Consider the following 20,860-nt stretch of genomic DNA (forward strand, 5'->3'; position numbering starts at 1 on the left):
ACAATTATTTGAATGTTTTTTTAATTTCCTTGTTTCTACCTTGTTTATTTCTTCTGATCTCTGTTGTTTGATTGTCACCTTTGCTGCTGCATCACAGCAAATCTCCCTGTTGAGATCTAATAAAGACTTGTCTCTGATACTGCATTGTGTTGTAAAGACACAGAAAATGGCGCTTAACTTCCCCCACATGCACGGTAATGTTGTGTCTTCATATGTGAAGATGTTCTGATGTCAGTTTCCGCGCAATGTTCGCATTAACGAGCGCTGCAGCTGTTCGCTTCAAATCACTCAGAGAGCCAAACACACGCGCCTGTCCAGTACTATGTGCTCGGATTGGTCGACGGTGGCCTCATCACGCTGCTATCACACATCTGATTGGTTGTAAAGGCGTGTTACGTTCCCCGTCATCGGTGAAGAGAGACCCGCCCCTTTACTCCCTCTGATTGGCTGACCCTCACATTGTGCCCTTACCCTAACCAATCAATAACCTTCCTACCCAAGTAGAGGCGCAACTTCTTTCTGTTCACTGTACGTGCATTGGTTGAATTCATTTCCGGTATAAAACACCCGCCGATAGTTGCAGGCGCGCCACATTCAACTTACTGTGTCTGAGCTGCTGCTTCGGAGAGAACCAAATAACAGCAATATTACTCTTATTTTCTTGTTTGCATCTTTATTGATATTTAAACTTTTCATAAAAATGGACTGTGTGGATTTCCCGAGAGTTCTTCCAAACTCACCGAGGAAAGCCCGGGGACAGATTCAGGTTCGTGTCACTCTAACGTTATTGTGTAAAACATGTCAACATTTAGCCAAACTGCCATCGGTTAAATTAGGAACAACCAGGGCACAACCCTCATGTTAACGTCACTGTGCATGTGCATGGACACGGTGCTTGTAGACCCACCGACCTGAACTGTCTGTTCTGTTTTCTGCAGGTCATCTTTGGACCCATGTTTTCGGGCAAAAGGTGAGTTACTCGTTCACAAAGTTAAAACACCAGCTGTCGTTACTTGTGGAGCTGGCTGCTCGTTTTATATTCAAACCTTAAGAGTAAAGTTAAAACCGCGCAGACTTCCCCATCCCGCCAAATGTGCTTTGTTTAACCCACTCCCATCACTGGAAGCAATACGAAGCGGCTGTTAGAAAGTGTGCAGCTCGTGCACCTTCTAATATTAGCACCTACGGTTCAAATGTCACTTCACACCGTTTCTGTACTTCATACTGAACATGTTACAAAATGTTGATTGTAAAGCTACAGTATATTGAAATCAGTGTTGGAGATCCACTGGCACATAGCTGAGCTGATACATGTTGTGTACGCATGAACACAATCTATGGATGGGTTTTTACTGAAGTTAAAAAAAATTGATTGACATTTACTTTGCAGCACTGAGCTGATGAGGAGAGTGCGCCGCTTCCAGATAGCTCAGTACAACTGCCTGGTGATCAAATATGCCAAAGACCAACGATACAGTGACACAGGCATGGCCACACATGACAAGTAAGTTTTTAAATTTCACTAGGTTGTTCACATGTACAGACATCCACGTAAAATAAAGTCAACAGGAAAGAAGCAAAGTTTCAAAAAATGTGAGACTACATTTGATTTGCACAAACCCAATTAGAAATGATGGAACAAAGAGGAGAGAAAATCCTGCAGCCAGGGTTTGGATCCAAAAGATATTAATCATTTTATAGGGGTGGCTTACTATGATGAACAGTACAGCGAGTACAGCATTTACCCTCTTTTTCTAAAGTTAAATTTGGATAGGAAAAAAAAGGAGGAAATTGGATTGTCTCTCACCAATCTGATCCATGATACTTGAGCAAAACCCGACCACTAGTGGTGAGATTTTGTAGCTTCTTATGATATATTATTATTCATATTTATAAAAGCAGAAAGTAATGTCTGAAACAGTTATCCACAATTATCTCACCTTTATCCTGTCCATCTTTTAGAAACACAATGGAGGCTGTACCAGCCAACAGTCTGGGGGATGTGAGGTCACTGGCACTGAAAGCCTGTGTCATTGGAGTTGATGAAGGACAGTTTGTAAGTATATGAATTCTATATTTTCAATGTTCTTTTTTTGGCTGAAATATTTCACCTCCAGGAAGTACACAACATCAATTATTGTGGACTTGTGAAAGGTTTTAATTTAGAGGAACTCTGTGTGTTTCAAATTCTTCGTCTTAACACGTTTGAGTGTCTGGAGGTCGCCTGCTAAATCTGTGCTTTTCTATGTTCTTGTAGTTTCCAGACACGGTGGAGTTTTGTGAGGAGATGGCCAATTTAGGAAAGACAATCATTGTTGCTGCCTTGGATGGAACTTTCCAGAGAAAGGTAAGTGTCCCCGTTTGTCTCTCCCCCTCAGCGTGATGCTGGTTCTTCTTAACAAACAGACACTGTGTGGATGCTCAAGGGTCAGACAAAGTATCACGATGGGTTGAAACACAACAAAATGCCAAACATTTTTGAGGATGTACTGCGAACAATTTGCATGCGCAGCTCCTCAACTCTTTCAATGTGCTCCTTATTTCACACTATAGTGTCTCTTCTGTCCTTGTAATGTGATTATACCTGACTGTTTTCCTGCCGTTTTGTGCATTCCTGCAGCCATTTGGACACATCCTGAATCTTGTCCCTCTGGCAGAGAGCGTGGTGAAGCTCCATGCTGTCTGCATGCAGTGTTACAAAGAAGCTGCCTACACCAAGAGGATAGGAGCAGAGAAGGAGGTGAGGAGTCATCAATAAACTGAACAATATTTGGGCCCCTTTCAGTCCTGCTGTAACTGTTTAATTTGGATGATCCAATATTACAGGTGGACAGGTTAATGGGATAGTTCACCCAAAACTTAAAATTCACTCATTATCTACACACCACATAGCCCCTTTTGGAGTCTCTGGGGTAAAACACGTTGCAGACAAATCCAATGCAATTTTAGTAAATGGTAACCGATTCTTGAAATGTGAAAAAAAAAAAAAAAAAGAATGAACAAAACTTAATGCCTCCATACTGCTCCTGTGGTGTCATCCAAATTCGACTCGGAACGGAGTCCTTTCCACCATGTTTTTTTAACCTAGATGTCCTCTGATATCACCTTGGAGCAGACATTCAGGCTAAAAACATGGTGGAAATTACACCACTAGAGTCGACTCCAAAAGTGATTTGTGGATGCATCCACTTGATTTTGAGGTGGTCCAGGTTGAATGTGGTCAAATTGTTTGAGTTGTGTTGATGCAAATACACCCTGGACCACATCATAAGGACCATCTCCTAAGCTGACGTCCTTCATCCCTCTACAGTTTGACAATGAACTTCTTAGTGTTTCCCATGTATTGATGAATTGTGTGTGTGTGATGTACTCGCTGCCACTTAAAAATTTTCTACTTTTTTTCCTAATAGGTTTTTATATTTCATCGTAAACTGCAGCACAATGATTTGACAACAGACACGTCTGTATAGTCAGACTGTGTAAAACAACACAATTAGGCCTTTGTGAACAGAAATTATGTTTGTTCATACATACAGCAGGAAAATGAGATCTGACCTCAAATACTCGCTTGAGATGCATTAAGGACACATTCTAATACCAAATGTGAACAATCTTTTAGTATTATTCTTATAATTAGATGACTAACAGATGTTAGCAAATAATTACTGGACATTATTAAGAGTGTCTCTGCCACAAACCTCCCAACATTTAACTGAAGAGCAAGTAGATTTGGTGCATTTCCAGACAATGTGAAAACGAAAGTTGCCTCTTCTATCTTTCAATATTTTTCTGACGGGACAATTCTTGTTTGTTTGTTTGTGCCGTAGGTGGAAGTGATCGGCGGAGCAGACAAATATCAGGCAGTGTGTAGAAAGTGTTACGGGGGTCTAATGGAGGAAAAAGAGAACAGTACTCCCTTCAGGAATGAAACTCCACAACAACCCTCTGGGAAAATCCTAGACTGCGGAATTCCCCGGAAACTTTTCTCCTCTCTCCATCTCTGAGCGCTAAAACCAGGGAGAGCTGTGTGTGTGTGTGTGTGTGTGTATGCAAGAGCATTGGACAATTTTTTTTATTTTTTAAACTGACATACTTTGAAATGATTGCCGTTTGTTTGTATTTTAAGGTATCTTGATGCGTCTACAGTGGAATTGAGTTATCAGCTCAGTTTGTTTCTTATGAATTTGGTGTCAAACAGTGTTGACCTACTTTTTCTTTTATCATTGATTGATGGGGATGTGCACTCGCAAAACGTGAAAAAAAATGCACGAACCAGCTAATAATTCACTGACGTAGGCTTCACTACAACATCTGTAATATTTGTGCAATTTGTACCTTCTTTGACTGTAGATATTTCCTGGTGACTAAAGTTATAATTTATTTTATCTTAGATGTGTGTGTTGCCATCATTTATTATGAATTTGTGGGAAAGATTGTTTCACTATGTATGGCTGACCGGGAGCGGTACAATAGTCAAATGTACGGTTTTCGAAACAGTTGACTTGCTCTTTTCCACAAATGTATTAAAAGTAAGTGTTTTGAATGTTTCACTTAAGTGATGTCTAATCCAAAGCCCTCCCATAATACCGTGGACCAAAATAACCTGTTAAAATCCTGGAAAATATTTACGTACAGTCAAAAGTCTCACTATGTCCAAACATCCTGTGACTGCTTTTATTCTATAAACAAAATGATTTGGAAAAAGTCTTGCTCCTTACAGCAACAGATGAAAGCAAATGGCAACATCACAACTTCAGTGATTGGGGAAAAAATGCTAGTAAAAACCAGAAGGGCACTTTGAGAGTACATAGCTGCACTATGGTTAAACACTATTCCGCCATATTGGAGAGGGGGATACAGAATTCCTGGATCTGCCCCAATTATCCTGATTCTCTCAAATGTAAGGTTTTTCTTGGGTCATGCTTCTCCCCTCCACAAAACGGCATGGAAAAATACTATAGTTTTTACGTTATCATGACAGCGGGAAACAAATGTCCGCTCTTTAGAGGAGGTATCAAATCTAGCTGAGATCATGTGAATAATAAGACAAGTTCCCATCTTCTCACATCTAAAACAGGGCACTAACAATATAACAAAACCGACCAAAAAAATCAACAAAGTTAAGTTGGCAAGCTCATTGTAATTTTAATGTGTGCTCATGAGTCAACACCCTCATTAACTTTACAAAAGTGTCCAGGAAGCTGCTAGAGACAAAGTCCAAAGGAACAATTTTATGAAATTCATGATCAGTTGAGTTATTCAAGACGAGCAGTTGTTAATACACTGACGTTTTCACACAATAGCTTTATCTTGATTTTCCAGAGCTAAAGAAAATCACTCTAGTGCAGTCGGACCCACAGCTGTTTAACTGAAACAGTGTCAGTATTTAATCACGGGACAGTTTACTCTCATTCACTTTCATTTCCCCAAAAAAACACGAGTTTAGGTTTCTCCTTCAGATACAAAAGACAAATCATCAGCAGTATTAATCTCATATTGTGGGTTCAGTAGGTCATGCACTGCAGGTGGGTAAAAACATATAATCCGTTTTTTTAATCATTGCAAATGACAGTCAAGCTTCACCTATATAATTACATTCACTTTGTGGTATAGCTTCAGATAATGGTGTCATTTCTGATGTCAGTCTACACCTCCATGGAACAATAAAATAAACTGATCTCAGGTCAATGACTGTCACTGCAACTGAGCTACGACTGCCGGTAGGCGGTTGAGGTGTTAAACTGACAAACACCACTGAGTGGCAAAAAGGAAACAAGGACAGCTGTTCGATTCTCACTGTCGCAGGCTAAAGCGCTAATCTGTCATCTTTAAAGACACACACGCTTCAGTCTGTAGCCCGGACTACGTGTGTAAACAGGTAGGTATGTCATGTCACTGAGACCTTGGAGCAGGTGTGAGGTCAAACTACTCCTACACAGAAGAAGAAGCATTGTTACTAGTGGTTAATGAATGACTTCAGAAATAGGACATGCTCAGTGGATAGACTTCCTCCTCGCTATCTGAATGTTAGCTGCAGGTTTAAAGAGCAACACTGACTACGCACGTCCCACCAATGACTCGGCAGTTTGGCAAATTTAACACATTAAGGCCATTAAAGCCATCATCACAGCTCAGTTAATGGGGGGTTGTTTTCATGTTATCATCCACCTGAAGATTGTTTTTCAACCAGTATCAGTTGAGATGGTGAACACAGTAATGTTTTTACTGCAGTACAAAGATTCTTTAACCCCTAAAACTTTGCTTCAAAAGTTGTTTTATGATGATATAGCAAACTGCAAAATCCAACCGTAGCCCACAAGCACAGGACATTTGGCTTTATAGAGGATTGTTTGCCACTGTACTATTTAATTTTACCTCCTAAACTATTTACAGGGCATCAAGATACTGTAACTGCACTGAGGGTGAAATAAATCCACTAAACTAAATAAGAAAGTAAATCGCACATAAAACCATAAAAACGCCAGCTTTGCATAGCGACAATTATGTACAAATGCACATTCTCAGGTTCCAACGGAGAGTTAAGTGTAAACACATAATGCGCTTTTATTCTTCCACTCTGACTGAAGCTTTATAATGTCACATGATGTGACCTTTGACCTCCTGGCCACATTCCATCATCCCTCTCCCCTTCAGGATCGGCCCATTCGAGGTAAGAGTTGCATCTTTGCACAGAGGTCTAAAGTCAGATTGCTTAATCATCGTCAGCACTAATCTCGACACTCCGGCCTGACGTATCAAGATCCGACCGCGGACCGTTTGAGGTAACCCGCAGTGTCCCACATCTGTGACTCGCAGTTGCACTGCTCAGGTTCTCACGTCTGAGAACAAAACATTTTTTTAAATCTAACGTAAAACCATATCAATATGATACAGCTCCGTGCCTGTGCAGTGCAACTCCAATCACTCTATCCACAGATGAGTGAGGACACCACCTCGCCCGCGTCAGATCCCTCTGCCTCAGTATTTGGGTGGCAGGTAGCCCACGTCTCCTTGCGGCTGGGGTTTTGAGGAGAAGGGAGGCGGCTGAGGCATGTCGGGCATGCTGCTGGGATAGGCTGCGTAACTGGTGGGGGTGTAGGTGGTGGGGTTGTAGGTGGTGGGGGGGTAGGTCGGAGGGTAAGGGGTGTGGTGATCTGATGGCGGCTCTGCGTGGGTCTGGAGCGTAACTTCAGTGGTACCACGGCGTAAACGAACCAGCCCGTAGTAGGCTAGGATTCCCTGCACAGTGAGATGAGAAATGCAGAGGTCAGTCCAGGTCCATTGAAAGATTATGTTTTGATAAATGACTTTGACTTCACACTAATGCCGAGGATGTTTTTAAAATTTGGACAATAAGGGTAATCCTTTTCTTGTTCATCTAGTATTGAGAGAGTGCAAAAGCTACACAGCATGGAAGTCTATGGCTCAACTTTAGAACAGTCGCTTAATATAAAACTTCTCTGCTTACAAAAAAAAAAGTCAAACATTAGAGGTTCCTTCCAGCACTTAAACGCACCAACCTGGAGAACCTTGTACTATCAGTGACTTCAGCTGTGTTACCAGGCAAAGGTTTGACATTAAACACAACACAATAAGTAGGGCTGCAACAATTAATCAGTGATCGACTCATAAATTCATCACCAACTATTTAGATTTTCAATTAATTGGTTAAGGTGATGTCTTTTTTTAAGAAAATAATCAATAGATTAATCAATGATTAAAATACGAATTAATTTGTGCCCTTGCAGGAACTGCAGTAAATGGCAACTTTGAATGAGTAATAATAATGAATTATATTTATGTGGCACCTTTCATAACTCACAAAGTGCTTCACAAAAAAGTAAAACATAAAAACAGTTAGAGGTGCTTGAAAACAATACAAAAAATAAATAATAAAAGACAGAGAGTCATTGCAAAACCAGAGACAATAAAATAATATGACCACTAAAATATGATTGAGTCAACTAAGGCTGGTAGAACAGTCTGGTAAAACACAAGGTTCCTGGTGAGAGGTGAGTAGCCTACTGGAGTGATATGGTCAGTAGTAGACTGTGTCTTGGGGAGGCCAGTTAGCAGGACGTTACAGTAATGTAATCATGAAAAGATAAAGGCATCAGTCAGTTAGGCAGATTTGTAATATTATCAACATGGTTTTTGAAGCTAAGGTCTGAGTCAAGAGTAGCGTAGAGACCTTTCACTGCTGGATATACTTGTGAGGCAGGATTACCCAGATAATTTATGGTTCTCTCTTTTCAAAATGGATCTTACAAGAAAAAGTTTGGTTTTATCTTCATTGGAGGTAAAACTGAAGCTAATTTATAAACTTCATTGGCAGAAAGCACCATTAGTTATCTCCAAGTGTCAGATCTTAGTCCGGGCAACAATCGTATTATTAAACTTCTTACTCCAGCTGTCGCTCAGTGTTGAAGTAACATGGTAACATTTCAGCTGTTTTAATAAAAACAGAGACAGTCCTGCTCACCCAGGTGGCGATGGAGAAGAATGAGAAGGCAATGGTGGCGTGTGCAGCGTCTTGGGGGATAGCGCGGACATCCTGAGTGCGACCCCACTGATTGGCCAACAGGCAGAAACAAACGAACCACAGGAAGGCCCACGCCCCTAGAAAACACAGACAGATGCGCAGACGCAGAATGAATGATCATATTTCCACATTGTGTGAAACAACATCACAAGCACTCAGTTGAAAATGATATGAAAATGAATTCAATGACACAAAGGAAGAAAAACGTCAACAGAACAAAAAGATCCTTCCTGTCGCCATCTGCTCGAATGACCACAAGCTGTTTCACAAACTACCACTTCTTTGTTTTCCTTGATGAATGGATGACTGTGATTTGGCTGTTTGCATTTTAGCAGAATCTGTGAGGTTGTTCTACTCCCTCCCCCCCTTGCTGCTTGCTCCTCTACTGTATGCTTCGAGGAATAATAGGCCCTACATGTTGTGTTATTACAGGAACACAGGAAGGCGGTCTGTCCCACATTACACCAACAATCAGAGGCTCACATTTACAGTAAATAAGGAAAGTACAACTCAGATGGGGAACTTATGAGGAGAAACAACCACTCAGAGGCTTAAGAACAGTTAATAATGCGGAGGAGAAAAACATGGGATTAGAAGATACTTCCCTCTCAAGACTTTCGTCCGTTAAAAGCTTCTCTGGGGTAAAACATTTGTGTCTCTCACACAGATAAAAAATGAGTGTCCTGAGAATATTTTACTACCAGCCACTGTGTCTGAAAGCCCTTTTTATTACTACCACCATGTTTAATTCTATTATTTCTGCACTAAGAAACATGTTTTTTTAGACATAGTCATCTTAAGTGTGTGTAATACATTTACAATCAAACATTTGGCAATGGGCTTTCAGCAGACATAGATTCACAGTGCATTTTAGTTTTAGTTTTAAAATGGCATTTACAAGGGAAACCAATCTCTATCCAGATGAGTTTTCACCAATGCCAGGAAGGATAAATATATTTGTAAAGAACATATCATACTACTGGCAACTCAAATTGCTTTATAAAGTACAACCAAAAGCAAGCAAGCAGATGGTTCAGTAGATCGAACAAGTATTTTTAACCTGGGTCGTTCAGTGATTTATAAACCAGCAGAATCATTTTAAAGTCAATTCCTTCAGAGCTAGGAAACCAGTGAAGTGAACTGAGAACTTGTTAAGCTTATTTCGGTTCTTCATAAGGCAGCAGTATTCTGGTACGCCTGGAGCTGTCCGAACCATTGCAGTAATCCAGCCTTCTGGAGATAAATGGAAGTACAAATTTCTCCAGGTTGAGTTTGACATCAAGTCTATGATCCCTGCCATATTTTTTTAATGGGAGAAAGTTGATTTTGTTATTGAGCTAATGTGATTTCTGAAAATTGGGTTTGAATTGAGGAAAACAACATGCTGTCAAGCTTGATTTGAGATTTTCCATGCACTTTAATAAGGAATTCAACAAGCTATAGTTGTTTGTTGGCCCAGTGTTTCATCTGCATACATGTGATAAGAAATCATACCATCTTGAATCATATTGGCTAATTGAGGCGTATTAAGATTGAACAACAGAGGGCCAAGAATCAAACCTTGCGCCACTCCACATGTTATTGGGAGACGCTCTGATAGGCATCTAGCTCATAATACAAAGTAGTCTCTGTCATGGATGTAGGACTTGAACCAATTCAGGGCACATTCAGAAAGACCCACACAGTGTGCCAGTCTGTTTTTTAATACACTGTGATCAACTGTATCAAAAGCAACAGGGAGGTTTAGTAGCACGAGGACAGTGATTGAAATCATTCAAAACCTTGATAAGAGCAGTTTCCTTGCTGTGGTGTACAGCAAGTACAGGCTGGCAAATGTCTTGACAGAAAGAAATGACTTAAAACAGCATTGTCAATGATTTTAGTGACAGGGGACAGGTTTAGTATGGGTTTATTATTACTCAGAACGGAAGGATGTAGATTTTTCTTTTTTTTAATACTGTATACTGACTGAGGCTTTCATTGCTTTTCTGGTAAACTCCTGATAGTAAAGAGCTATTGACTATCTGCATCACATCTGTTGTCAGGCAACAAAACCTTGGAGAAATCTGCAGGATGATCAAGACAGTACAGGAGGATTTAAGATGTGAAACAATCTCTTTAGTGATTTACAAGACTTTCTAGTTATTTGCTAACCTTTCTAGAGGCGTATTCAGACATGAACAATGTTTGTCTTTCACATATAATGAACGCAGCAGGAGATGCATTCCCAACAACAGGAAAATGTCTGGAACATTTAGGTGAGGTGTTGCACCAGAGTAGCGCGAGCAGGAGGCAGGACATGACCTATACATTAAGCTGGGAAGTCACAGGGTTTTCATTTACAACAGCATCAGCTCTTCTCATCAAAATCTGTTGAATCTTAACATCTTTCTAAGTTGTGTTCTTTGTCTGCGTCTTTTACGTGTATGGCACCTTTACATACAGAAATTGGTTTTAATATCAGATTTGCATTTATCTTGTGTTCAAATCATCATAATTTTTTCTGGGGGACAGGCAGGAACAGTTCGGGAAATTGTCCGGAGCAACTGACTTCGACATTTGAGTTCTCAAATACAGATCCTCCAGAAAAAGTAAGGAAAGTTGTCTTAAGTGCGTGTCTGAAAGCAGTTTAAGTAAGGTCATGTATTTATCTTCACACGATGCAAGCTGTAAAACCAAAACAATGAGCTAGAAGACGCTATAACAGTGCACAGCGGTAAGTTACTACAGAATTGGTAATCATATCATAAAGGCTTTTCACTATGAGTGGCACCTTTGAGATGACAGATGGTAATTTGGTCCATTGCTAATATAATAACAGAGATTATGCTAGTTTTAAGTAGTTTTAATGTTAGTTTTAAAAAATAAAGTTGGCTCACCTGAGAATCCCAGGTCGGCCATGACAGCGTACTTCCTCTCCTGTGAATTGCTCATGAAAGGCAAGTAAACATCTAACACCAGGAAGGCCACGCAGGCCAGGAAGGCTATCACCCCAATGGTAACAGCATAATGACAGGCAGAGTTATTCTGGTTGAAGATGCACTTTGCCTCGGGACTTTGGGGAGTGTTGATGTATCCCTCTGTTGTGATGCAGCCAAACACCACCATGGCAAATACCTACATCCAAACACAGAGAGGAGGAAGGTGGCAATTAATGTAAAGTGAAGGAATATGTGACTTATTCCAATTTTTTTAACCATCAATGATTTGCTCAACTCAACTTCAAGTTAAAAGGTGCATTTCGCAGTTTACTTTAATTTTATCCATTAACTTCACACTGCATACCGTACATTATTCCTCACCAAATGTTAAAACTAAATGTTTTGAGTCTGTTTCATTTCATGCAAGTACAATATGAAAATCTACAATCAGACTTATAAAACAGATAATCAACTTTATTTTGAATCAAGTTCACGTCATTGTCCTCATTTCAGTTAAAGGAATGATCTGAATGATCTAAAGGAATGATTTTCTAATTATTTTTAATTATTTTCTGTATCATGGTCACTACTGTTTCATATTTTTCTATTTTCATTACAATAACACTTAACATCATTCCACTTTATCCCCAGCACCTGCTTTTTGTACAGTGTCTGTTTTTGCAGGTTGTTTGTTTTGTTTTCATACTCCTATTATGTGTAGTTTTAGAAGTGTACTTTTTTTTTTTTTACAGTGCTTCGACACTGTTACTTTAATTCTGTTTTTCTATTACTGCTGTAACAAGTGAATTTCCCCATTGTGTGGATAAATAAAGAAATCTAATCTAATCTAATCTAATCTGGTAAACTTTTCCTTTGTGGTGCATTCACAGACACCTGGACATTTGGAATTTGAGTCTGCTTTCAAAAGACTTTGCAATCAAGACAACAGCCGCCCAAATGGAAAACAAAATAGGGCAATCTAAACATTAATATCCTTAGAATGAATCAAAACATTACAAAATAAGCAAACCTCCTCAGGTTTAGTTTGTGTCTACTTTGAATAAAATTTAGAGAATACATAACTATTGTCATCAGACTAAAATTATGTGAGAAAATATTTTGTCAACAACAGAATCCGGTTGATTATGGGAAACAGCTTCATTGCAGGTAAACCAGATAGGATGAACGTTACGTTTGCTAACTTCACTCTGCACCATAGACTGTTTATAAAAAGCTGTGCACACAACATCCAACATACAAACAATTGTAGAATTAGATTGTAGAACTGTTTTAGGAGGGGTCCCTAATTACAAGGAATCATTCTGAAGTAACGCAATAACATAGACAGAACATTCCAAACAAGCAGTTTGGAATGAAAAACAATTTCACAAACACATGTATCCATTTCTACTTCACATCCAACATAGATTATTAAGCAACGTCGCCCACAGTCTTTTCCTGTTGCTGACTCTTGAATCACCCTCAAGTTCTTGTGCTCAGAAATTGAAGAGCGTTAACTGCTGCCAGGTCCCTCTGAGTGTCCAGTGGTCTGTTACTGTCTGCTCTGGTTACCCACCTAACCATGTGACCTACTTCTGAGTGCAGCTGCCTGCCATGTGACTCTGGAGATGCCACCACTTCCCTATCAGCACTCATAATGAGATCTGGGAGGAGGATAGACAGGGACTGTTTAACACGTGGGAAGGAGGAGAGGCCGTAATCCTGCGAGCCAAAAGGTAAATGGACTGAGCAGGAGAGACGTTGAGGGACATGAACGCGGGGACTTCCAAAAAAAGAGACAAAAGTGAGATGGGGACTGTTAGAGGAGCAGATGGATGTCGCTTGACATAAATACACAGATGGAAAGTGTTGAGTGACAGATGTCCAACAAACGACTAAATGTCCCATGTGAATAAAAAGTATCTTGTTTCGTCGGATGTTACGAAGCTATGCCTGAAATAATGGTGTCTTGTATTTACACATAAACTAAAACCACCTGATCTGCATTTACAGTCAAGATAGCTGAAGAATTTGAGACGGTTGTTCCAAGAACAAGACTCTCCTTGTTCCGGGAACGGGTCTGGTGCATTGTGGGACATGTAGGCGGGGTTACAGAGCAAACAAAGTTTTCTTTTACTGCAGGTACTTGGTCCATGAAGCAAGAATAAATGCACCAGAGATGGATGGCATACGAGGCGAATATTTGATGGGCTGGACACAGCTGCAAAGTCTGTGTGTGTGTGTATACGTGCTTGTACTTTTGTGTGTGAAAGAGAGAGAGAGAGGGAGAAAGAGAGACCCACACACACATTCTCCAAGAGTAAGGGAGGGTCAGCGAGGGAAGGTATCACCTTACCTGCCCACCAGCCCCTGTTTACTAGAGACACATATCTAATCTCTCTTTAATACACACCACAAACGTGCATGCGTATAAACAACTGTTGTGGCAATCGAGGGCACATTGTGTCCTCAGTCTTTATCCACCACAGTGTTCAGGTTAAGCCGTGTTTTTCCCTCACTCTGACCCTGCTGTACTTTAGCCAGAGGTGGTTTACGACTCACAAGAATCCAGAGCGATCCTCCTATAACAAAATGAAAGCAGTAAAACTCCCATTTAATGAGGTTCCTAATAGTGTCATTTCACCAAGGAGGCCGCCAAGGACAGCTAGATCAAATCTAATCCCTCAGTGGGTGAGCTCCAAAACACTCAGAGCGTCCTATATGTGATGCCACAACCTGTCTGGCTGAGTTTCATTTTACACATAGCATATCAATGTCATCACCACATAATATAAATCTGTGCCATTTGATTAACCTAGCAACAGGTGATCCACCGTGTGCAGAAACTTCCCAGAACTTTCCCTGGGAATGAGTAGCCTTCTCTATGCAAATACCACTTCTAGCTACCTCCCCATAAAACATATATATATATAGTCTATTAATGTCTCTTTACAGTCTCATATTCATTTTGAAAACATTGAATTATTAAATTATAAATAACTGACTTTAAAAGAGTCATAATATGAAGTCATTAAAAAAGTTAACTGCTGCTTGGAATCATGGCAACAGGTTAAAGACAACGATAGATTATTATACAGCTAAATTCAGCTAGTAAGCCTCCAGTGCGTGTGTGTTCCTGTGCTTATATATTTTTGACTGTTTTTTAAATTTGTTTTAAGCAAATTACGCCCTTTTTGGAAAGGGAGGACATTTTGACAAGTCCTCACTTTTCCAATGGACTCTTTGAGGGTTAAGACTGTGTTTTGGGTTAGAATTAGGTTTATGTAAATCATTTAGTCTGGATGGTTACGGTTAGCGTAAGAGGTCATGGGATGTATTGTGCTAATGAGCGCCCTCTCGGGTAGAAGTACAGACTTCTGTGTGTTTCCTGTCTTTTGTCCTCTGTCAACAGCAGTGTTGACCTGTGCTGTCACCGAGCTGCTGTCATACACCAGCTGCACGCAACATGACGCCCCCCGTGGAGACGCTGCAGATAGTAGCCCGTTGTTCTGGCCAACGCGGATCAAAACAAACATATGTCTAAAGGCTGTATATATTTAAATGATATATATACATATATAGAGAGAAGATGTATCGGCTCCACAGAGTCAGTCAGAGGGCTCCTCGCCAAAAGCACCTGTTCCCAGGCCACGTTGAATGTCCCCGTCCTCCCCTCGCACCGCGCAACACATGAACACATGAACCCACTCGCTCCTCCAGCGGCACTCACCCAGCTCAGCAGCCGCACTATGGTCTGCGGCTGTCGGACAAACTTGTTCAAGTCGAAGCCTCCTCCGGCGAGCGAAGCCCCGTACACACTTGCACCGCCCGCGTCTTCCATGTCTCTCCCGGTTCAGCGGCAGTTCCTCCGGAGTCCACAGTGTGCTCTGACCTGGCCTCACAGCACGGCACGACACGGCACGGCGGCTGAACTGAAGTGTATTGAGACAGAGCCGCTGCTGTCGCCTCCAACTGCAAACGAGGAATGGTCGAGCCAGTTGGACAGGAGCTGCGCGTCAGCGGCTGCGCGTCAGAGGGGCAGAGATCAGCACCCAGGGGACACGGTCATGTTCGATTCCACTCAATTCAGTTTTATTTGAATAATCACAACATTCCTTGTCTTTAAGAACTTTATTTCGTATTTGGCTCCAGATTCTCCAACAACCCTTGAATCAGTCTTGAATCTAGTGACATCTAGTGGTGAAGTTGTATGTTTCAGTTGAGTACCCCTCGTCTCACCCTCCCTTCCAAACATGAGAAGAGAGAAAGAGAACCTGTGGTAGTCTTCAGTTGGGATACAAACTCAAAAGATGTTTAGTTTGTCCAGTTTGGACGTCTGTAAAAAACATGATGGCCTCAATAGAGAGGACTCGCTCCAAATGTAAATATAAAGGGCCCTTTCTAAGGTAAAGGAAATAACTAAAATACGAAATAATAATTTGTTAAGATGAAACTCACTAGTAAAAACATAGCTAAATGATTATTTTACATTCAATTGATGCCGATAGATCTTAAAAAAGCTTACATACTGAACCTTTAAAGGAAAAGCACTATAGATGTATCATGGATGGATTGATGGGCTTTACAAAGAAAGGTTGAGACTATACAATATTAAAGAAACCAACAGTTCACACAAAGAGCAAGCACTGTCAGCAGCCTAACGGAATACAATTGAAGTAAATGGTGACCCCTTCTTTAGACACAAAAAATAAAAGGAAAAAATAAATAAAATGCCTCCACACTGCTCCTGTGGTGTCATCCAAGTGTCCGCAAGCCATGACATTCAGATTCCGTATCGAAACAATGTTATTTACATCATGATTTTAGCATGGAAAGCGTATTGAATTGGATTTGGCTGCAACGCTGTTTACCCCTGAAACTCCAAAAGTGTTTTGTAGACTCAAACACATCACCCAACCCTCCATCGGCATAGTGGTGAGTAGATAAAGAACGAATTTAAATTTTGGGGTGAACCATCCTTTTTACAGGAAGGAATGTGGGCCTCGACTGGTTGGCGGAAGGGGAGGAAAGTGGGGGAGAGAGGAGAGGTGGGTGGGAAGGAGGGGGGCAGATGAGGGTAGAGATCATTTGGCCGAGCCAGTTTCCGTCCGTCACAAGCCTAACATGTGGAGACAAGCAAGCAATCACACTCACTGTTGGAGCCATCATATAGTTTTTGTTTGTTTGATTTAATTTTTGACCAGTACTCTGGTGACCATATGTTTTAACAGAACATTGTCAAAGGAAGTGCATATCGCTAAGCTCAAGTGTGGAGTATGTGGCGTGTGGTAACGTTGTGTTGAAATTAAATTGCTAATGGAAACCGAACCTTGATTAGCAACTTAACAGTGTTGTGAAGTAAAAAAAATGGGTCCCTACCTAACCCCAGTCTACCTAACTATGTTTTGGACTGTTGCTGAATGTGTAGTTAACATGTAAACTCCACACAGAAAGAGGACGTCCGGGAATTTTAAACCCGGAAACCCTCTCACTGTGAGGCAACAGTGCTAACCACTGTGTTGCCCTTGTACAATACAAATGTTGGTACATCGAACAGACATGAAGCATCACGAGCAGGGGTTTATTTAACCACAGCAGTGTGATTATATGGAGCAAATGACGAGTCCTCAAAGGGCCTCAAACGTTTCATCCTCCAGCGTCTTCTTCTGTTCTGCAATTTGGGGCCATTCATCTGCAGAGGCCTCAGATGTCTGAAGAGAGCAGGAGACATGAGTTTTGTTTATGTAACTGACATGACTGGCTGATGGATTTCATTGGTTAATCTGATCTCACCTGATCAAATTCCCCCCCTCTGGCTGATCTCACCACACCTGCATCCTCACCGTACTCACACAGATCCTAAGAGAGGAGAGCACCGTCATGGTTTAAAACATAAAACACAACGGAAATAGAACAATATGCTGTGAAAATTGCTCCTGGGGGAGTAAATGAATGGTTGAAGCTTTGAATGATGCAGATACAGAAAGAGTGACAAACCAGCTCGTCTTCGTAGGCAACTGCCATTCTCTCCATCTCCAGACCCCTATCTCCAGAAGCAAATGAAAAGGATCAACACCAGAAGAAAACAGAAGTCTAAAATGTTGGAGAAATCTGTGATCTTACTGTACACGACTCCAACACAACAACAGACGGACACCAGGAGGATCAAAGTTGTGAAACAACCAAAGACTACTGCCACCACCAAGACAGGGAGCCGGTTCAGCACTGGAGGAGCAGGAAGAAGAAGAATTAACGCAGTTATCACTGGTAAAAATATGTTTTACGTTAATGAATCAACTGCACCTTCTTTATCCAAGTATCGCTTCCTGCTGCTCATTGCAGTGGCGTTGTCAAAGCTGTCAGACACTTGGCAGCGATACGTCCCAGCGCTGCTCCTCCCCACAGACAGCAGGAGTATTGACTGTTCTGGCAGCTGGTCGACCACATAGTAGAAACTTCCTCTGTCACGGAGAAGGGTTTTGTTGAGGAACCACTGGTAGCGTGGATGAGATCCCTTTGCCGCCTTGCAGTACAACCTCAAGCCAATCACAGCAAAGTTTTCTCCAATGTCGGAGTCGTAGTACATGGTCACAGGCCCACCAACTGAGACTGAAGGGCACATCATAGATTTGACATTTACTAAAAAGTCCTCTGTATCGTAGCTTCATGTCTGCGATTTCAAACAATGCCATCATACCAACTTCCAAGGGCAGCCACTGACTGTGAGCAGCCTGGGCTCCGTTGTCCGCGTTGCACTGGATCTCTCCTGAGTATTGATCCAAGACAAGTGGTAACTTAAATATGGCCCTCCTGTTATCACTCGTCACATTGGCAACCAGCTCTGTCCTGTTGTAGAGTGAAAAGGTGACAGGCAGGGTCCCACTCGCCGACTCACATGTGACCACAGCAGAGTAGTTGTAGGAGTCCTCCTTCAGCACAGTGAAGGAGATATCGGGGGCTGACACCACATCTGAGGGAGCAGGACGTGAGAGGATGATTTTTTTGTCCAGAATCTTTAGAGTGTATTCATTAGTCAAAATGGTTCACCTTTGACTGTGATTTCAATATCAGGACTTGTGGAGTTTGAAAAGACTCTATGGTTGAAGTAGTTGGAAGCCATGCATGTGTAATAGCCGGTGTTTTCTGAAGTGGTTCTGAGGAAGACCCGGATTATTATTATTTCATTTAAATGCGGATTGCATCAAATAATTTATTAAAATCAAACTTGCTTGAACAAATGAACCCTTTAACAAACATCAGTGTTATTCAAATAAATCTAAAATAACACTAACATTGAAGAGACAAGGTTTAAGACCTATATATCAGCCAGCAACCAGGATGAGATCTAAAGGCTTTGGCTTCACTTTTTGGGAGCAGTACTGTCGTCCATCTTCATACACAGATATCCATTGATACTAGTTATAAGCTACTCAAAATCACCGTAGCAGTTTAGAAGAGTGATCAAATAATCAAACACATTTTTCTGACTGCTCACAACAACATGGACAATGTCACAGCAACCACTCGGTGAAACAGCAGCAGTTGTCCGTGGAGTGTACAGTACGAATCGGTTTTCCACTGACCTGGAGATGAAGAGACGGTTATCTGAGAGATGTAGACTAGGAGATGGAGAGATGAGCTGACCATTCTGCAGCCATTTGTAGGACACGTTGTTTCCAGCAGTAATTTCACAGAGCAGCTCCAGACTCTGGCCTTGAAAGAACTCTACTGGACCTGAAGGAACAATATGTGCCTCCTTCACTCCCTCTGCAGGACAAGCACAGCAGCACAATGAGATCCCACTCTTATTTCAAATCAACTCTAATAGTTATTTTAAAAACTGTGTTGACCGATATCGTAACTGTCATCTGCTGCCATTATCAGGTCGAAATTTCTACTCCAAACAATACTGATAATCTGCCTCAGCTGTACCGTTTTCACCTTACACCTTGTATCAACATGCCTTTTGAGCAGTGCTGGAGGAGAAAGTCAAACATTTGACTTTAGTCAAATTATTACTTTCTCTGTGTATACTTATTTATGTTAATGATATGTTAAATCATATTATGTACAATTTTACATTTTACGTTATTATTGTTGCATTTATGCTGCTTTTGCTGTTGTTACAATATTTATTGTCTCTATTAACATGCTTATATTCTTCCATATTTTTAGGCATAGATTTAAATATGTATTTATAGATATATATGACGTTTTTTTTAAGTATTAAAATACATTTTTGAGCATAGCCTATTAACTAATGCAACATTCACAACATCATTACTGTGTATTTTAATGCAACAATAATACAGACTATCAAATATCATACTAAAAGTAATGGTGCAGATGATGCAACTGAAAACCATTGTAGTGTCTGAATCAATTTCACTTGTTTCTTCTTCACCAGTGATACATGTGAAGATGTAATGTAATGCAGTGTACAGTACAGGTATATTTGTCTGATATGTGTGGTTGAGTAAAGGTGAACAGTAACCAAAAATAAATCTACTTATAAAGAAAACTTGTATGAAAAATGTACTGAAGTACAGTAACGTTCTACATCCCACTACTCTTTTTGAAGAATGTGTTTCCCACTGTGTTGACTTATGACACACATAAATTTGCATTGTGATCTCAGGTAACAAATAGACTCACCAACCACCCTCAGGTAGTGTGTTCTGCTGACAGTGGGCCCGATGTGAGGGTTGCTCTGTGCTCTGGCCAAACACTCCAGTCTGCCCTCATGGTACAGTCTAATGAACAGGGTGAAGGTTCCAGCTTCTCCAGACAGGGAAGTATACTCACCCAACCACTTGTCTTTATCCTTGCTAGAAAGGGCCGATAGTAAGAGGGTTTTTTATTCATTTTAATACAGTGGTTCATTTTGGAATACAGTATTATTACTTACTTGAATAACTGCAGCAGGACAGATTCATTCTTCGGGTGGTTTGGCACTACACATTTGAATACTGCAATTCGTCCCAGAACAGCCTCTGAAGGGCCAATTAGCTGTGGAATCCCCAGAAATGTCTGATCTATTAAAAACAAATCAAAATTTCACAAACACTCAAATGCTTTATAGGCTTCTAAGCTCGTATTTGCTATTAATTGACTGTGCGCACATAATCCGTAAAACTAACTTACTGCTGTCCTGTCTGCAGTAACACAACCCTGTAGAGAGGAAGAAGAAATACAAAAAATAAAAAAGTCTCAAACTGAGGTACTGTATTGCGTACTGTTGTGTGGTTATTGTTAGCTCACCCAGCGTGACCACGAGGAGGGAAGCAAACATTCTCAAAGAAAAATGACTGACTTTCATACAACTGTTGACTTCTAACCTGCCTCCAACATGGTTTTGCTATACTGTAGTGCATCAGGTTTTTTCCAGTTTTGAACC

General features: G+C 40.9%; 3 protein-coding genes across 4 annotated transcripts; 1 reads left to right on the plus strand and 2 right to left on the minus strand.

Annotated features, from left to right (window-relative positions):
- Positions 1 to 444: 444 nt before the first annotated feature.
- On the plus strand, positions 445 to 4,213 carry tk1 (thymidine kinase 1, soluble). Its single transcript, XM_062387003.1, has 7 exons — positions 445 to 766; positions 939 to 970; positions 1,391 to 1,504; positions 1,963 to 2,056; positions 2,258 to 2,347; positions 2,621 to 2,740; positions 3,828 to 4,213. Exons 1-7 carry the CDS (start codon positions 701 to 703, stop codon positions 4,002 to 4,004), a joined length of 693 nt encoding a protein of 230 aa, XP_062242987.1. The 5' UTR covers positions 445 to 700; the 3' UTR covers positions 4,005 to 4,213.
- A 907-nt stretch (positions 4,214 to 5,120) lies between these two features.
- On the minus strand, positions 5,121 to 15,463 carry syngr2b (synaptogyrin 2b). Its single transcript, XM_062387002.1, has 4 exons — positions 15,194 to 15,463; positions 11,422 to 11,659; positions 8,483 to 8,619; positions 5,121 to 7,239 (listed from the first exon to the last, which is right to left on the minus strand). The coding sequence occupies exons 1-4, from the start codon at positions 15,302 to 15,304 to the stop codon at positions 6,979 to 6,981; spliced, it is 747 nt and encodes a 248-aa protein (XP_062242986.1). The 5' UTR covers positions 15,305 to 15,463; the 3' UTR covers positions 5,121 to 6,978.
- A 1,560-nt stretch (positions 15,464 to 17,023) lies between these two features.
- si:dkey-93h22.7 (carcinoembryonic antigen-related cell adhesion molecule 5) lies at positions 17,024 to 20,860 on the minus strand. 2 transcript variants are annotated; one of them, XM_062386999.1, is made up of 12 exons: positions 20,725 to 20,860; positions 20,608 to 20,634; positions 20,372 to 20,498; positions 20,119 to 20,291; positions 19,047 to 19,230; positions 18,511 to 18,617; positions 18,161 to 18,433; positions 17,767 to 18,072; positions 17,587 to 17,688; positions 17,461 to 17,506; positions 17,257 to 17,322; positions 17,024 to 17,174 (listed from the first exon to the last, which is right to left on the minus strand). In XM_062386999.1, the coding sequence occupies exons 1-11, from the start codon at positions 20,780 to 20,782 to the stop codon at positions 17,286 to 17,288; spliced, it is 1,440 nt and encodes a 479-aa protein (XP_062242983.1). In that variant the 5' UTR covers positions 20,783 to 20,860; the 3' UTR covers positions 17,024 to 17,174; positions 17,257 to 17,285. The 2 variants fall into 2 exon arrangements, with proteins under 2 accessions (XP_062242983.1, XP_062242982.1); XM_062386998.1 differs by having other exon boundaries at positions 17,461 to 17,510; positions 20,725 to 20,859.

The sequence above is a fragment of the Platichthys flesus genome, chromosome 5 (assembly GCF_949316205.1).
Source record: "Platichthys flesus chromosome 5, fPlaFle2.1, whole genome shotgun sequence".
Classification (NCBI taxonomy): domain Eukaryota; kingdom Metazoa; phylum Chordata; class Actinopteri; order Pleuronectiformes; family Pleuronectidae; genus Platichthys; species Platichthys flesus.

Coding starts and splice junctions, on each gene's coding strand:
- tk1 (XM_062387003.1), top strand. CDS start 701: ATGGACTGTGTGGATTTCCCGAGAGTTCTTCCAAACTCACCGAGGAAA. Junction 1,505..1,962: donor GGCATGGCCACACATGACAA/GTAAGTTTTTAA, acceptor TCCATCTTTTAG/AAACACAATGGAGGCTGTAC. Junction 2,057..2,257: donor GAGTTGATGAAGGACAGTTT/GTAAGTATATGA, acceptor ATGTTCTTGTAG/TTTCCAGACACGGTGGAGTT.
- si:dkey-93h22.7 (XM_062386998.1), bottom strand. CDS start 20,782: ATGAAAGTCAGTCATTTTTCTTTGAGAATGTTTGCTTCCCTCCTCGTG. Junction 19,231..20,118: donor ACACTACCTGAGGGTGGTTG/GTGAGTCTATTT, acceptor CTTGTCCTGCAG/AGGGAGTGAAGGAGGCACAT. Junction 17,175..17,256: donor GAGGGGGGGAATTTGATCAG/GTGAGATCAGAT, acceptor TGCTCTCTTCAG/ACATCTGAGGCCTCTGCAGA.
- syngr2b (XM_062387002.1), bottom strand. CDS start 15,304: ATGGAAGACGCGGGCGGTGCAAGTGTGTACGGGGCTTCGCTCGCCGGA. Junction 8,620..11,421: donor GGCCGACCTGGGATTCTCAG/GTGAGCCAACTT, acceptor TGTGTTTTCTAG/GGGCGTGGGCCTTCCTGTGG. Junction 7,240..8,482: donor TCTTCTCCATCGCCACCTGG/GTGAGCAGGACT, acceptor CTCACTGTGCAG/GGAATCCTAGCCTACTACGG.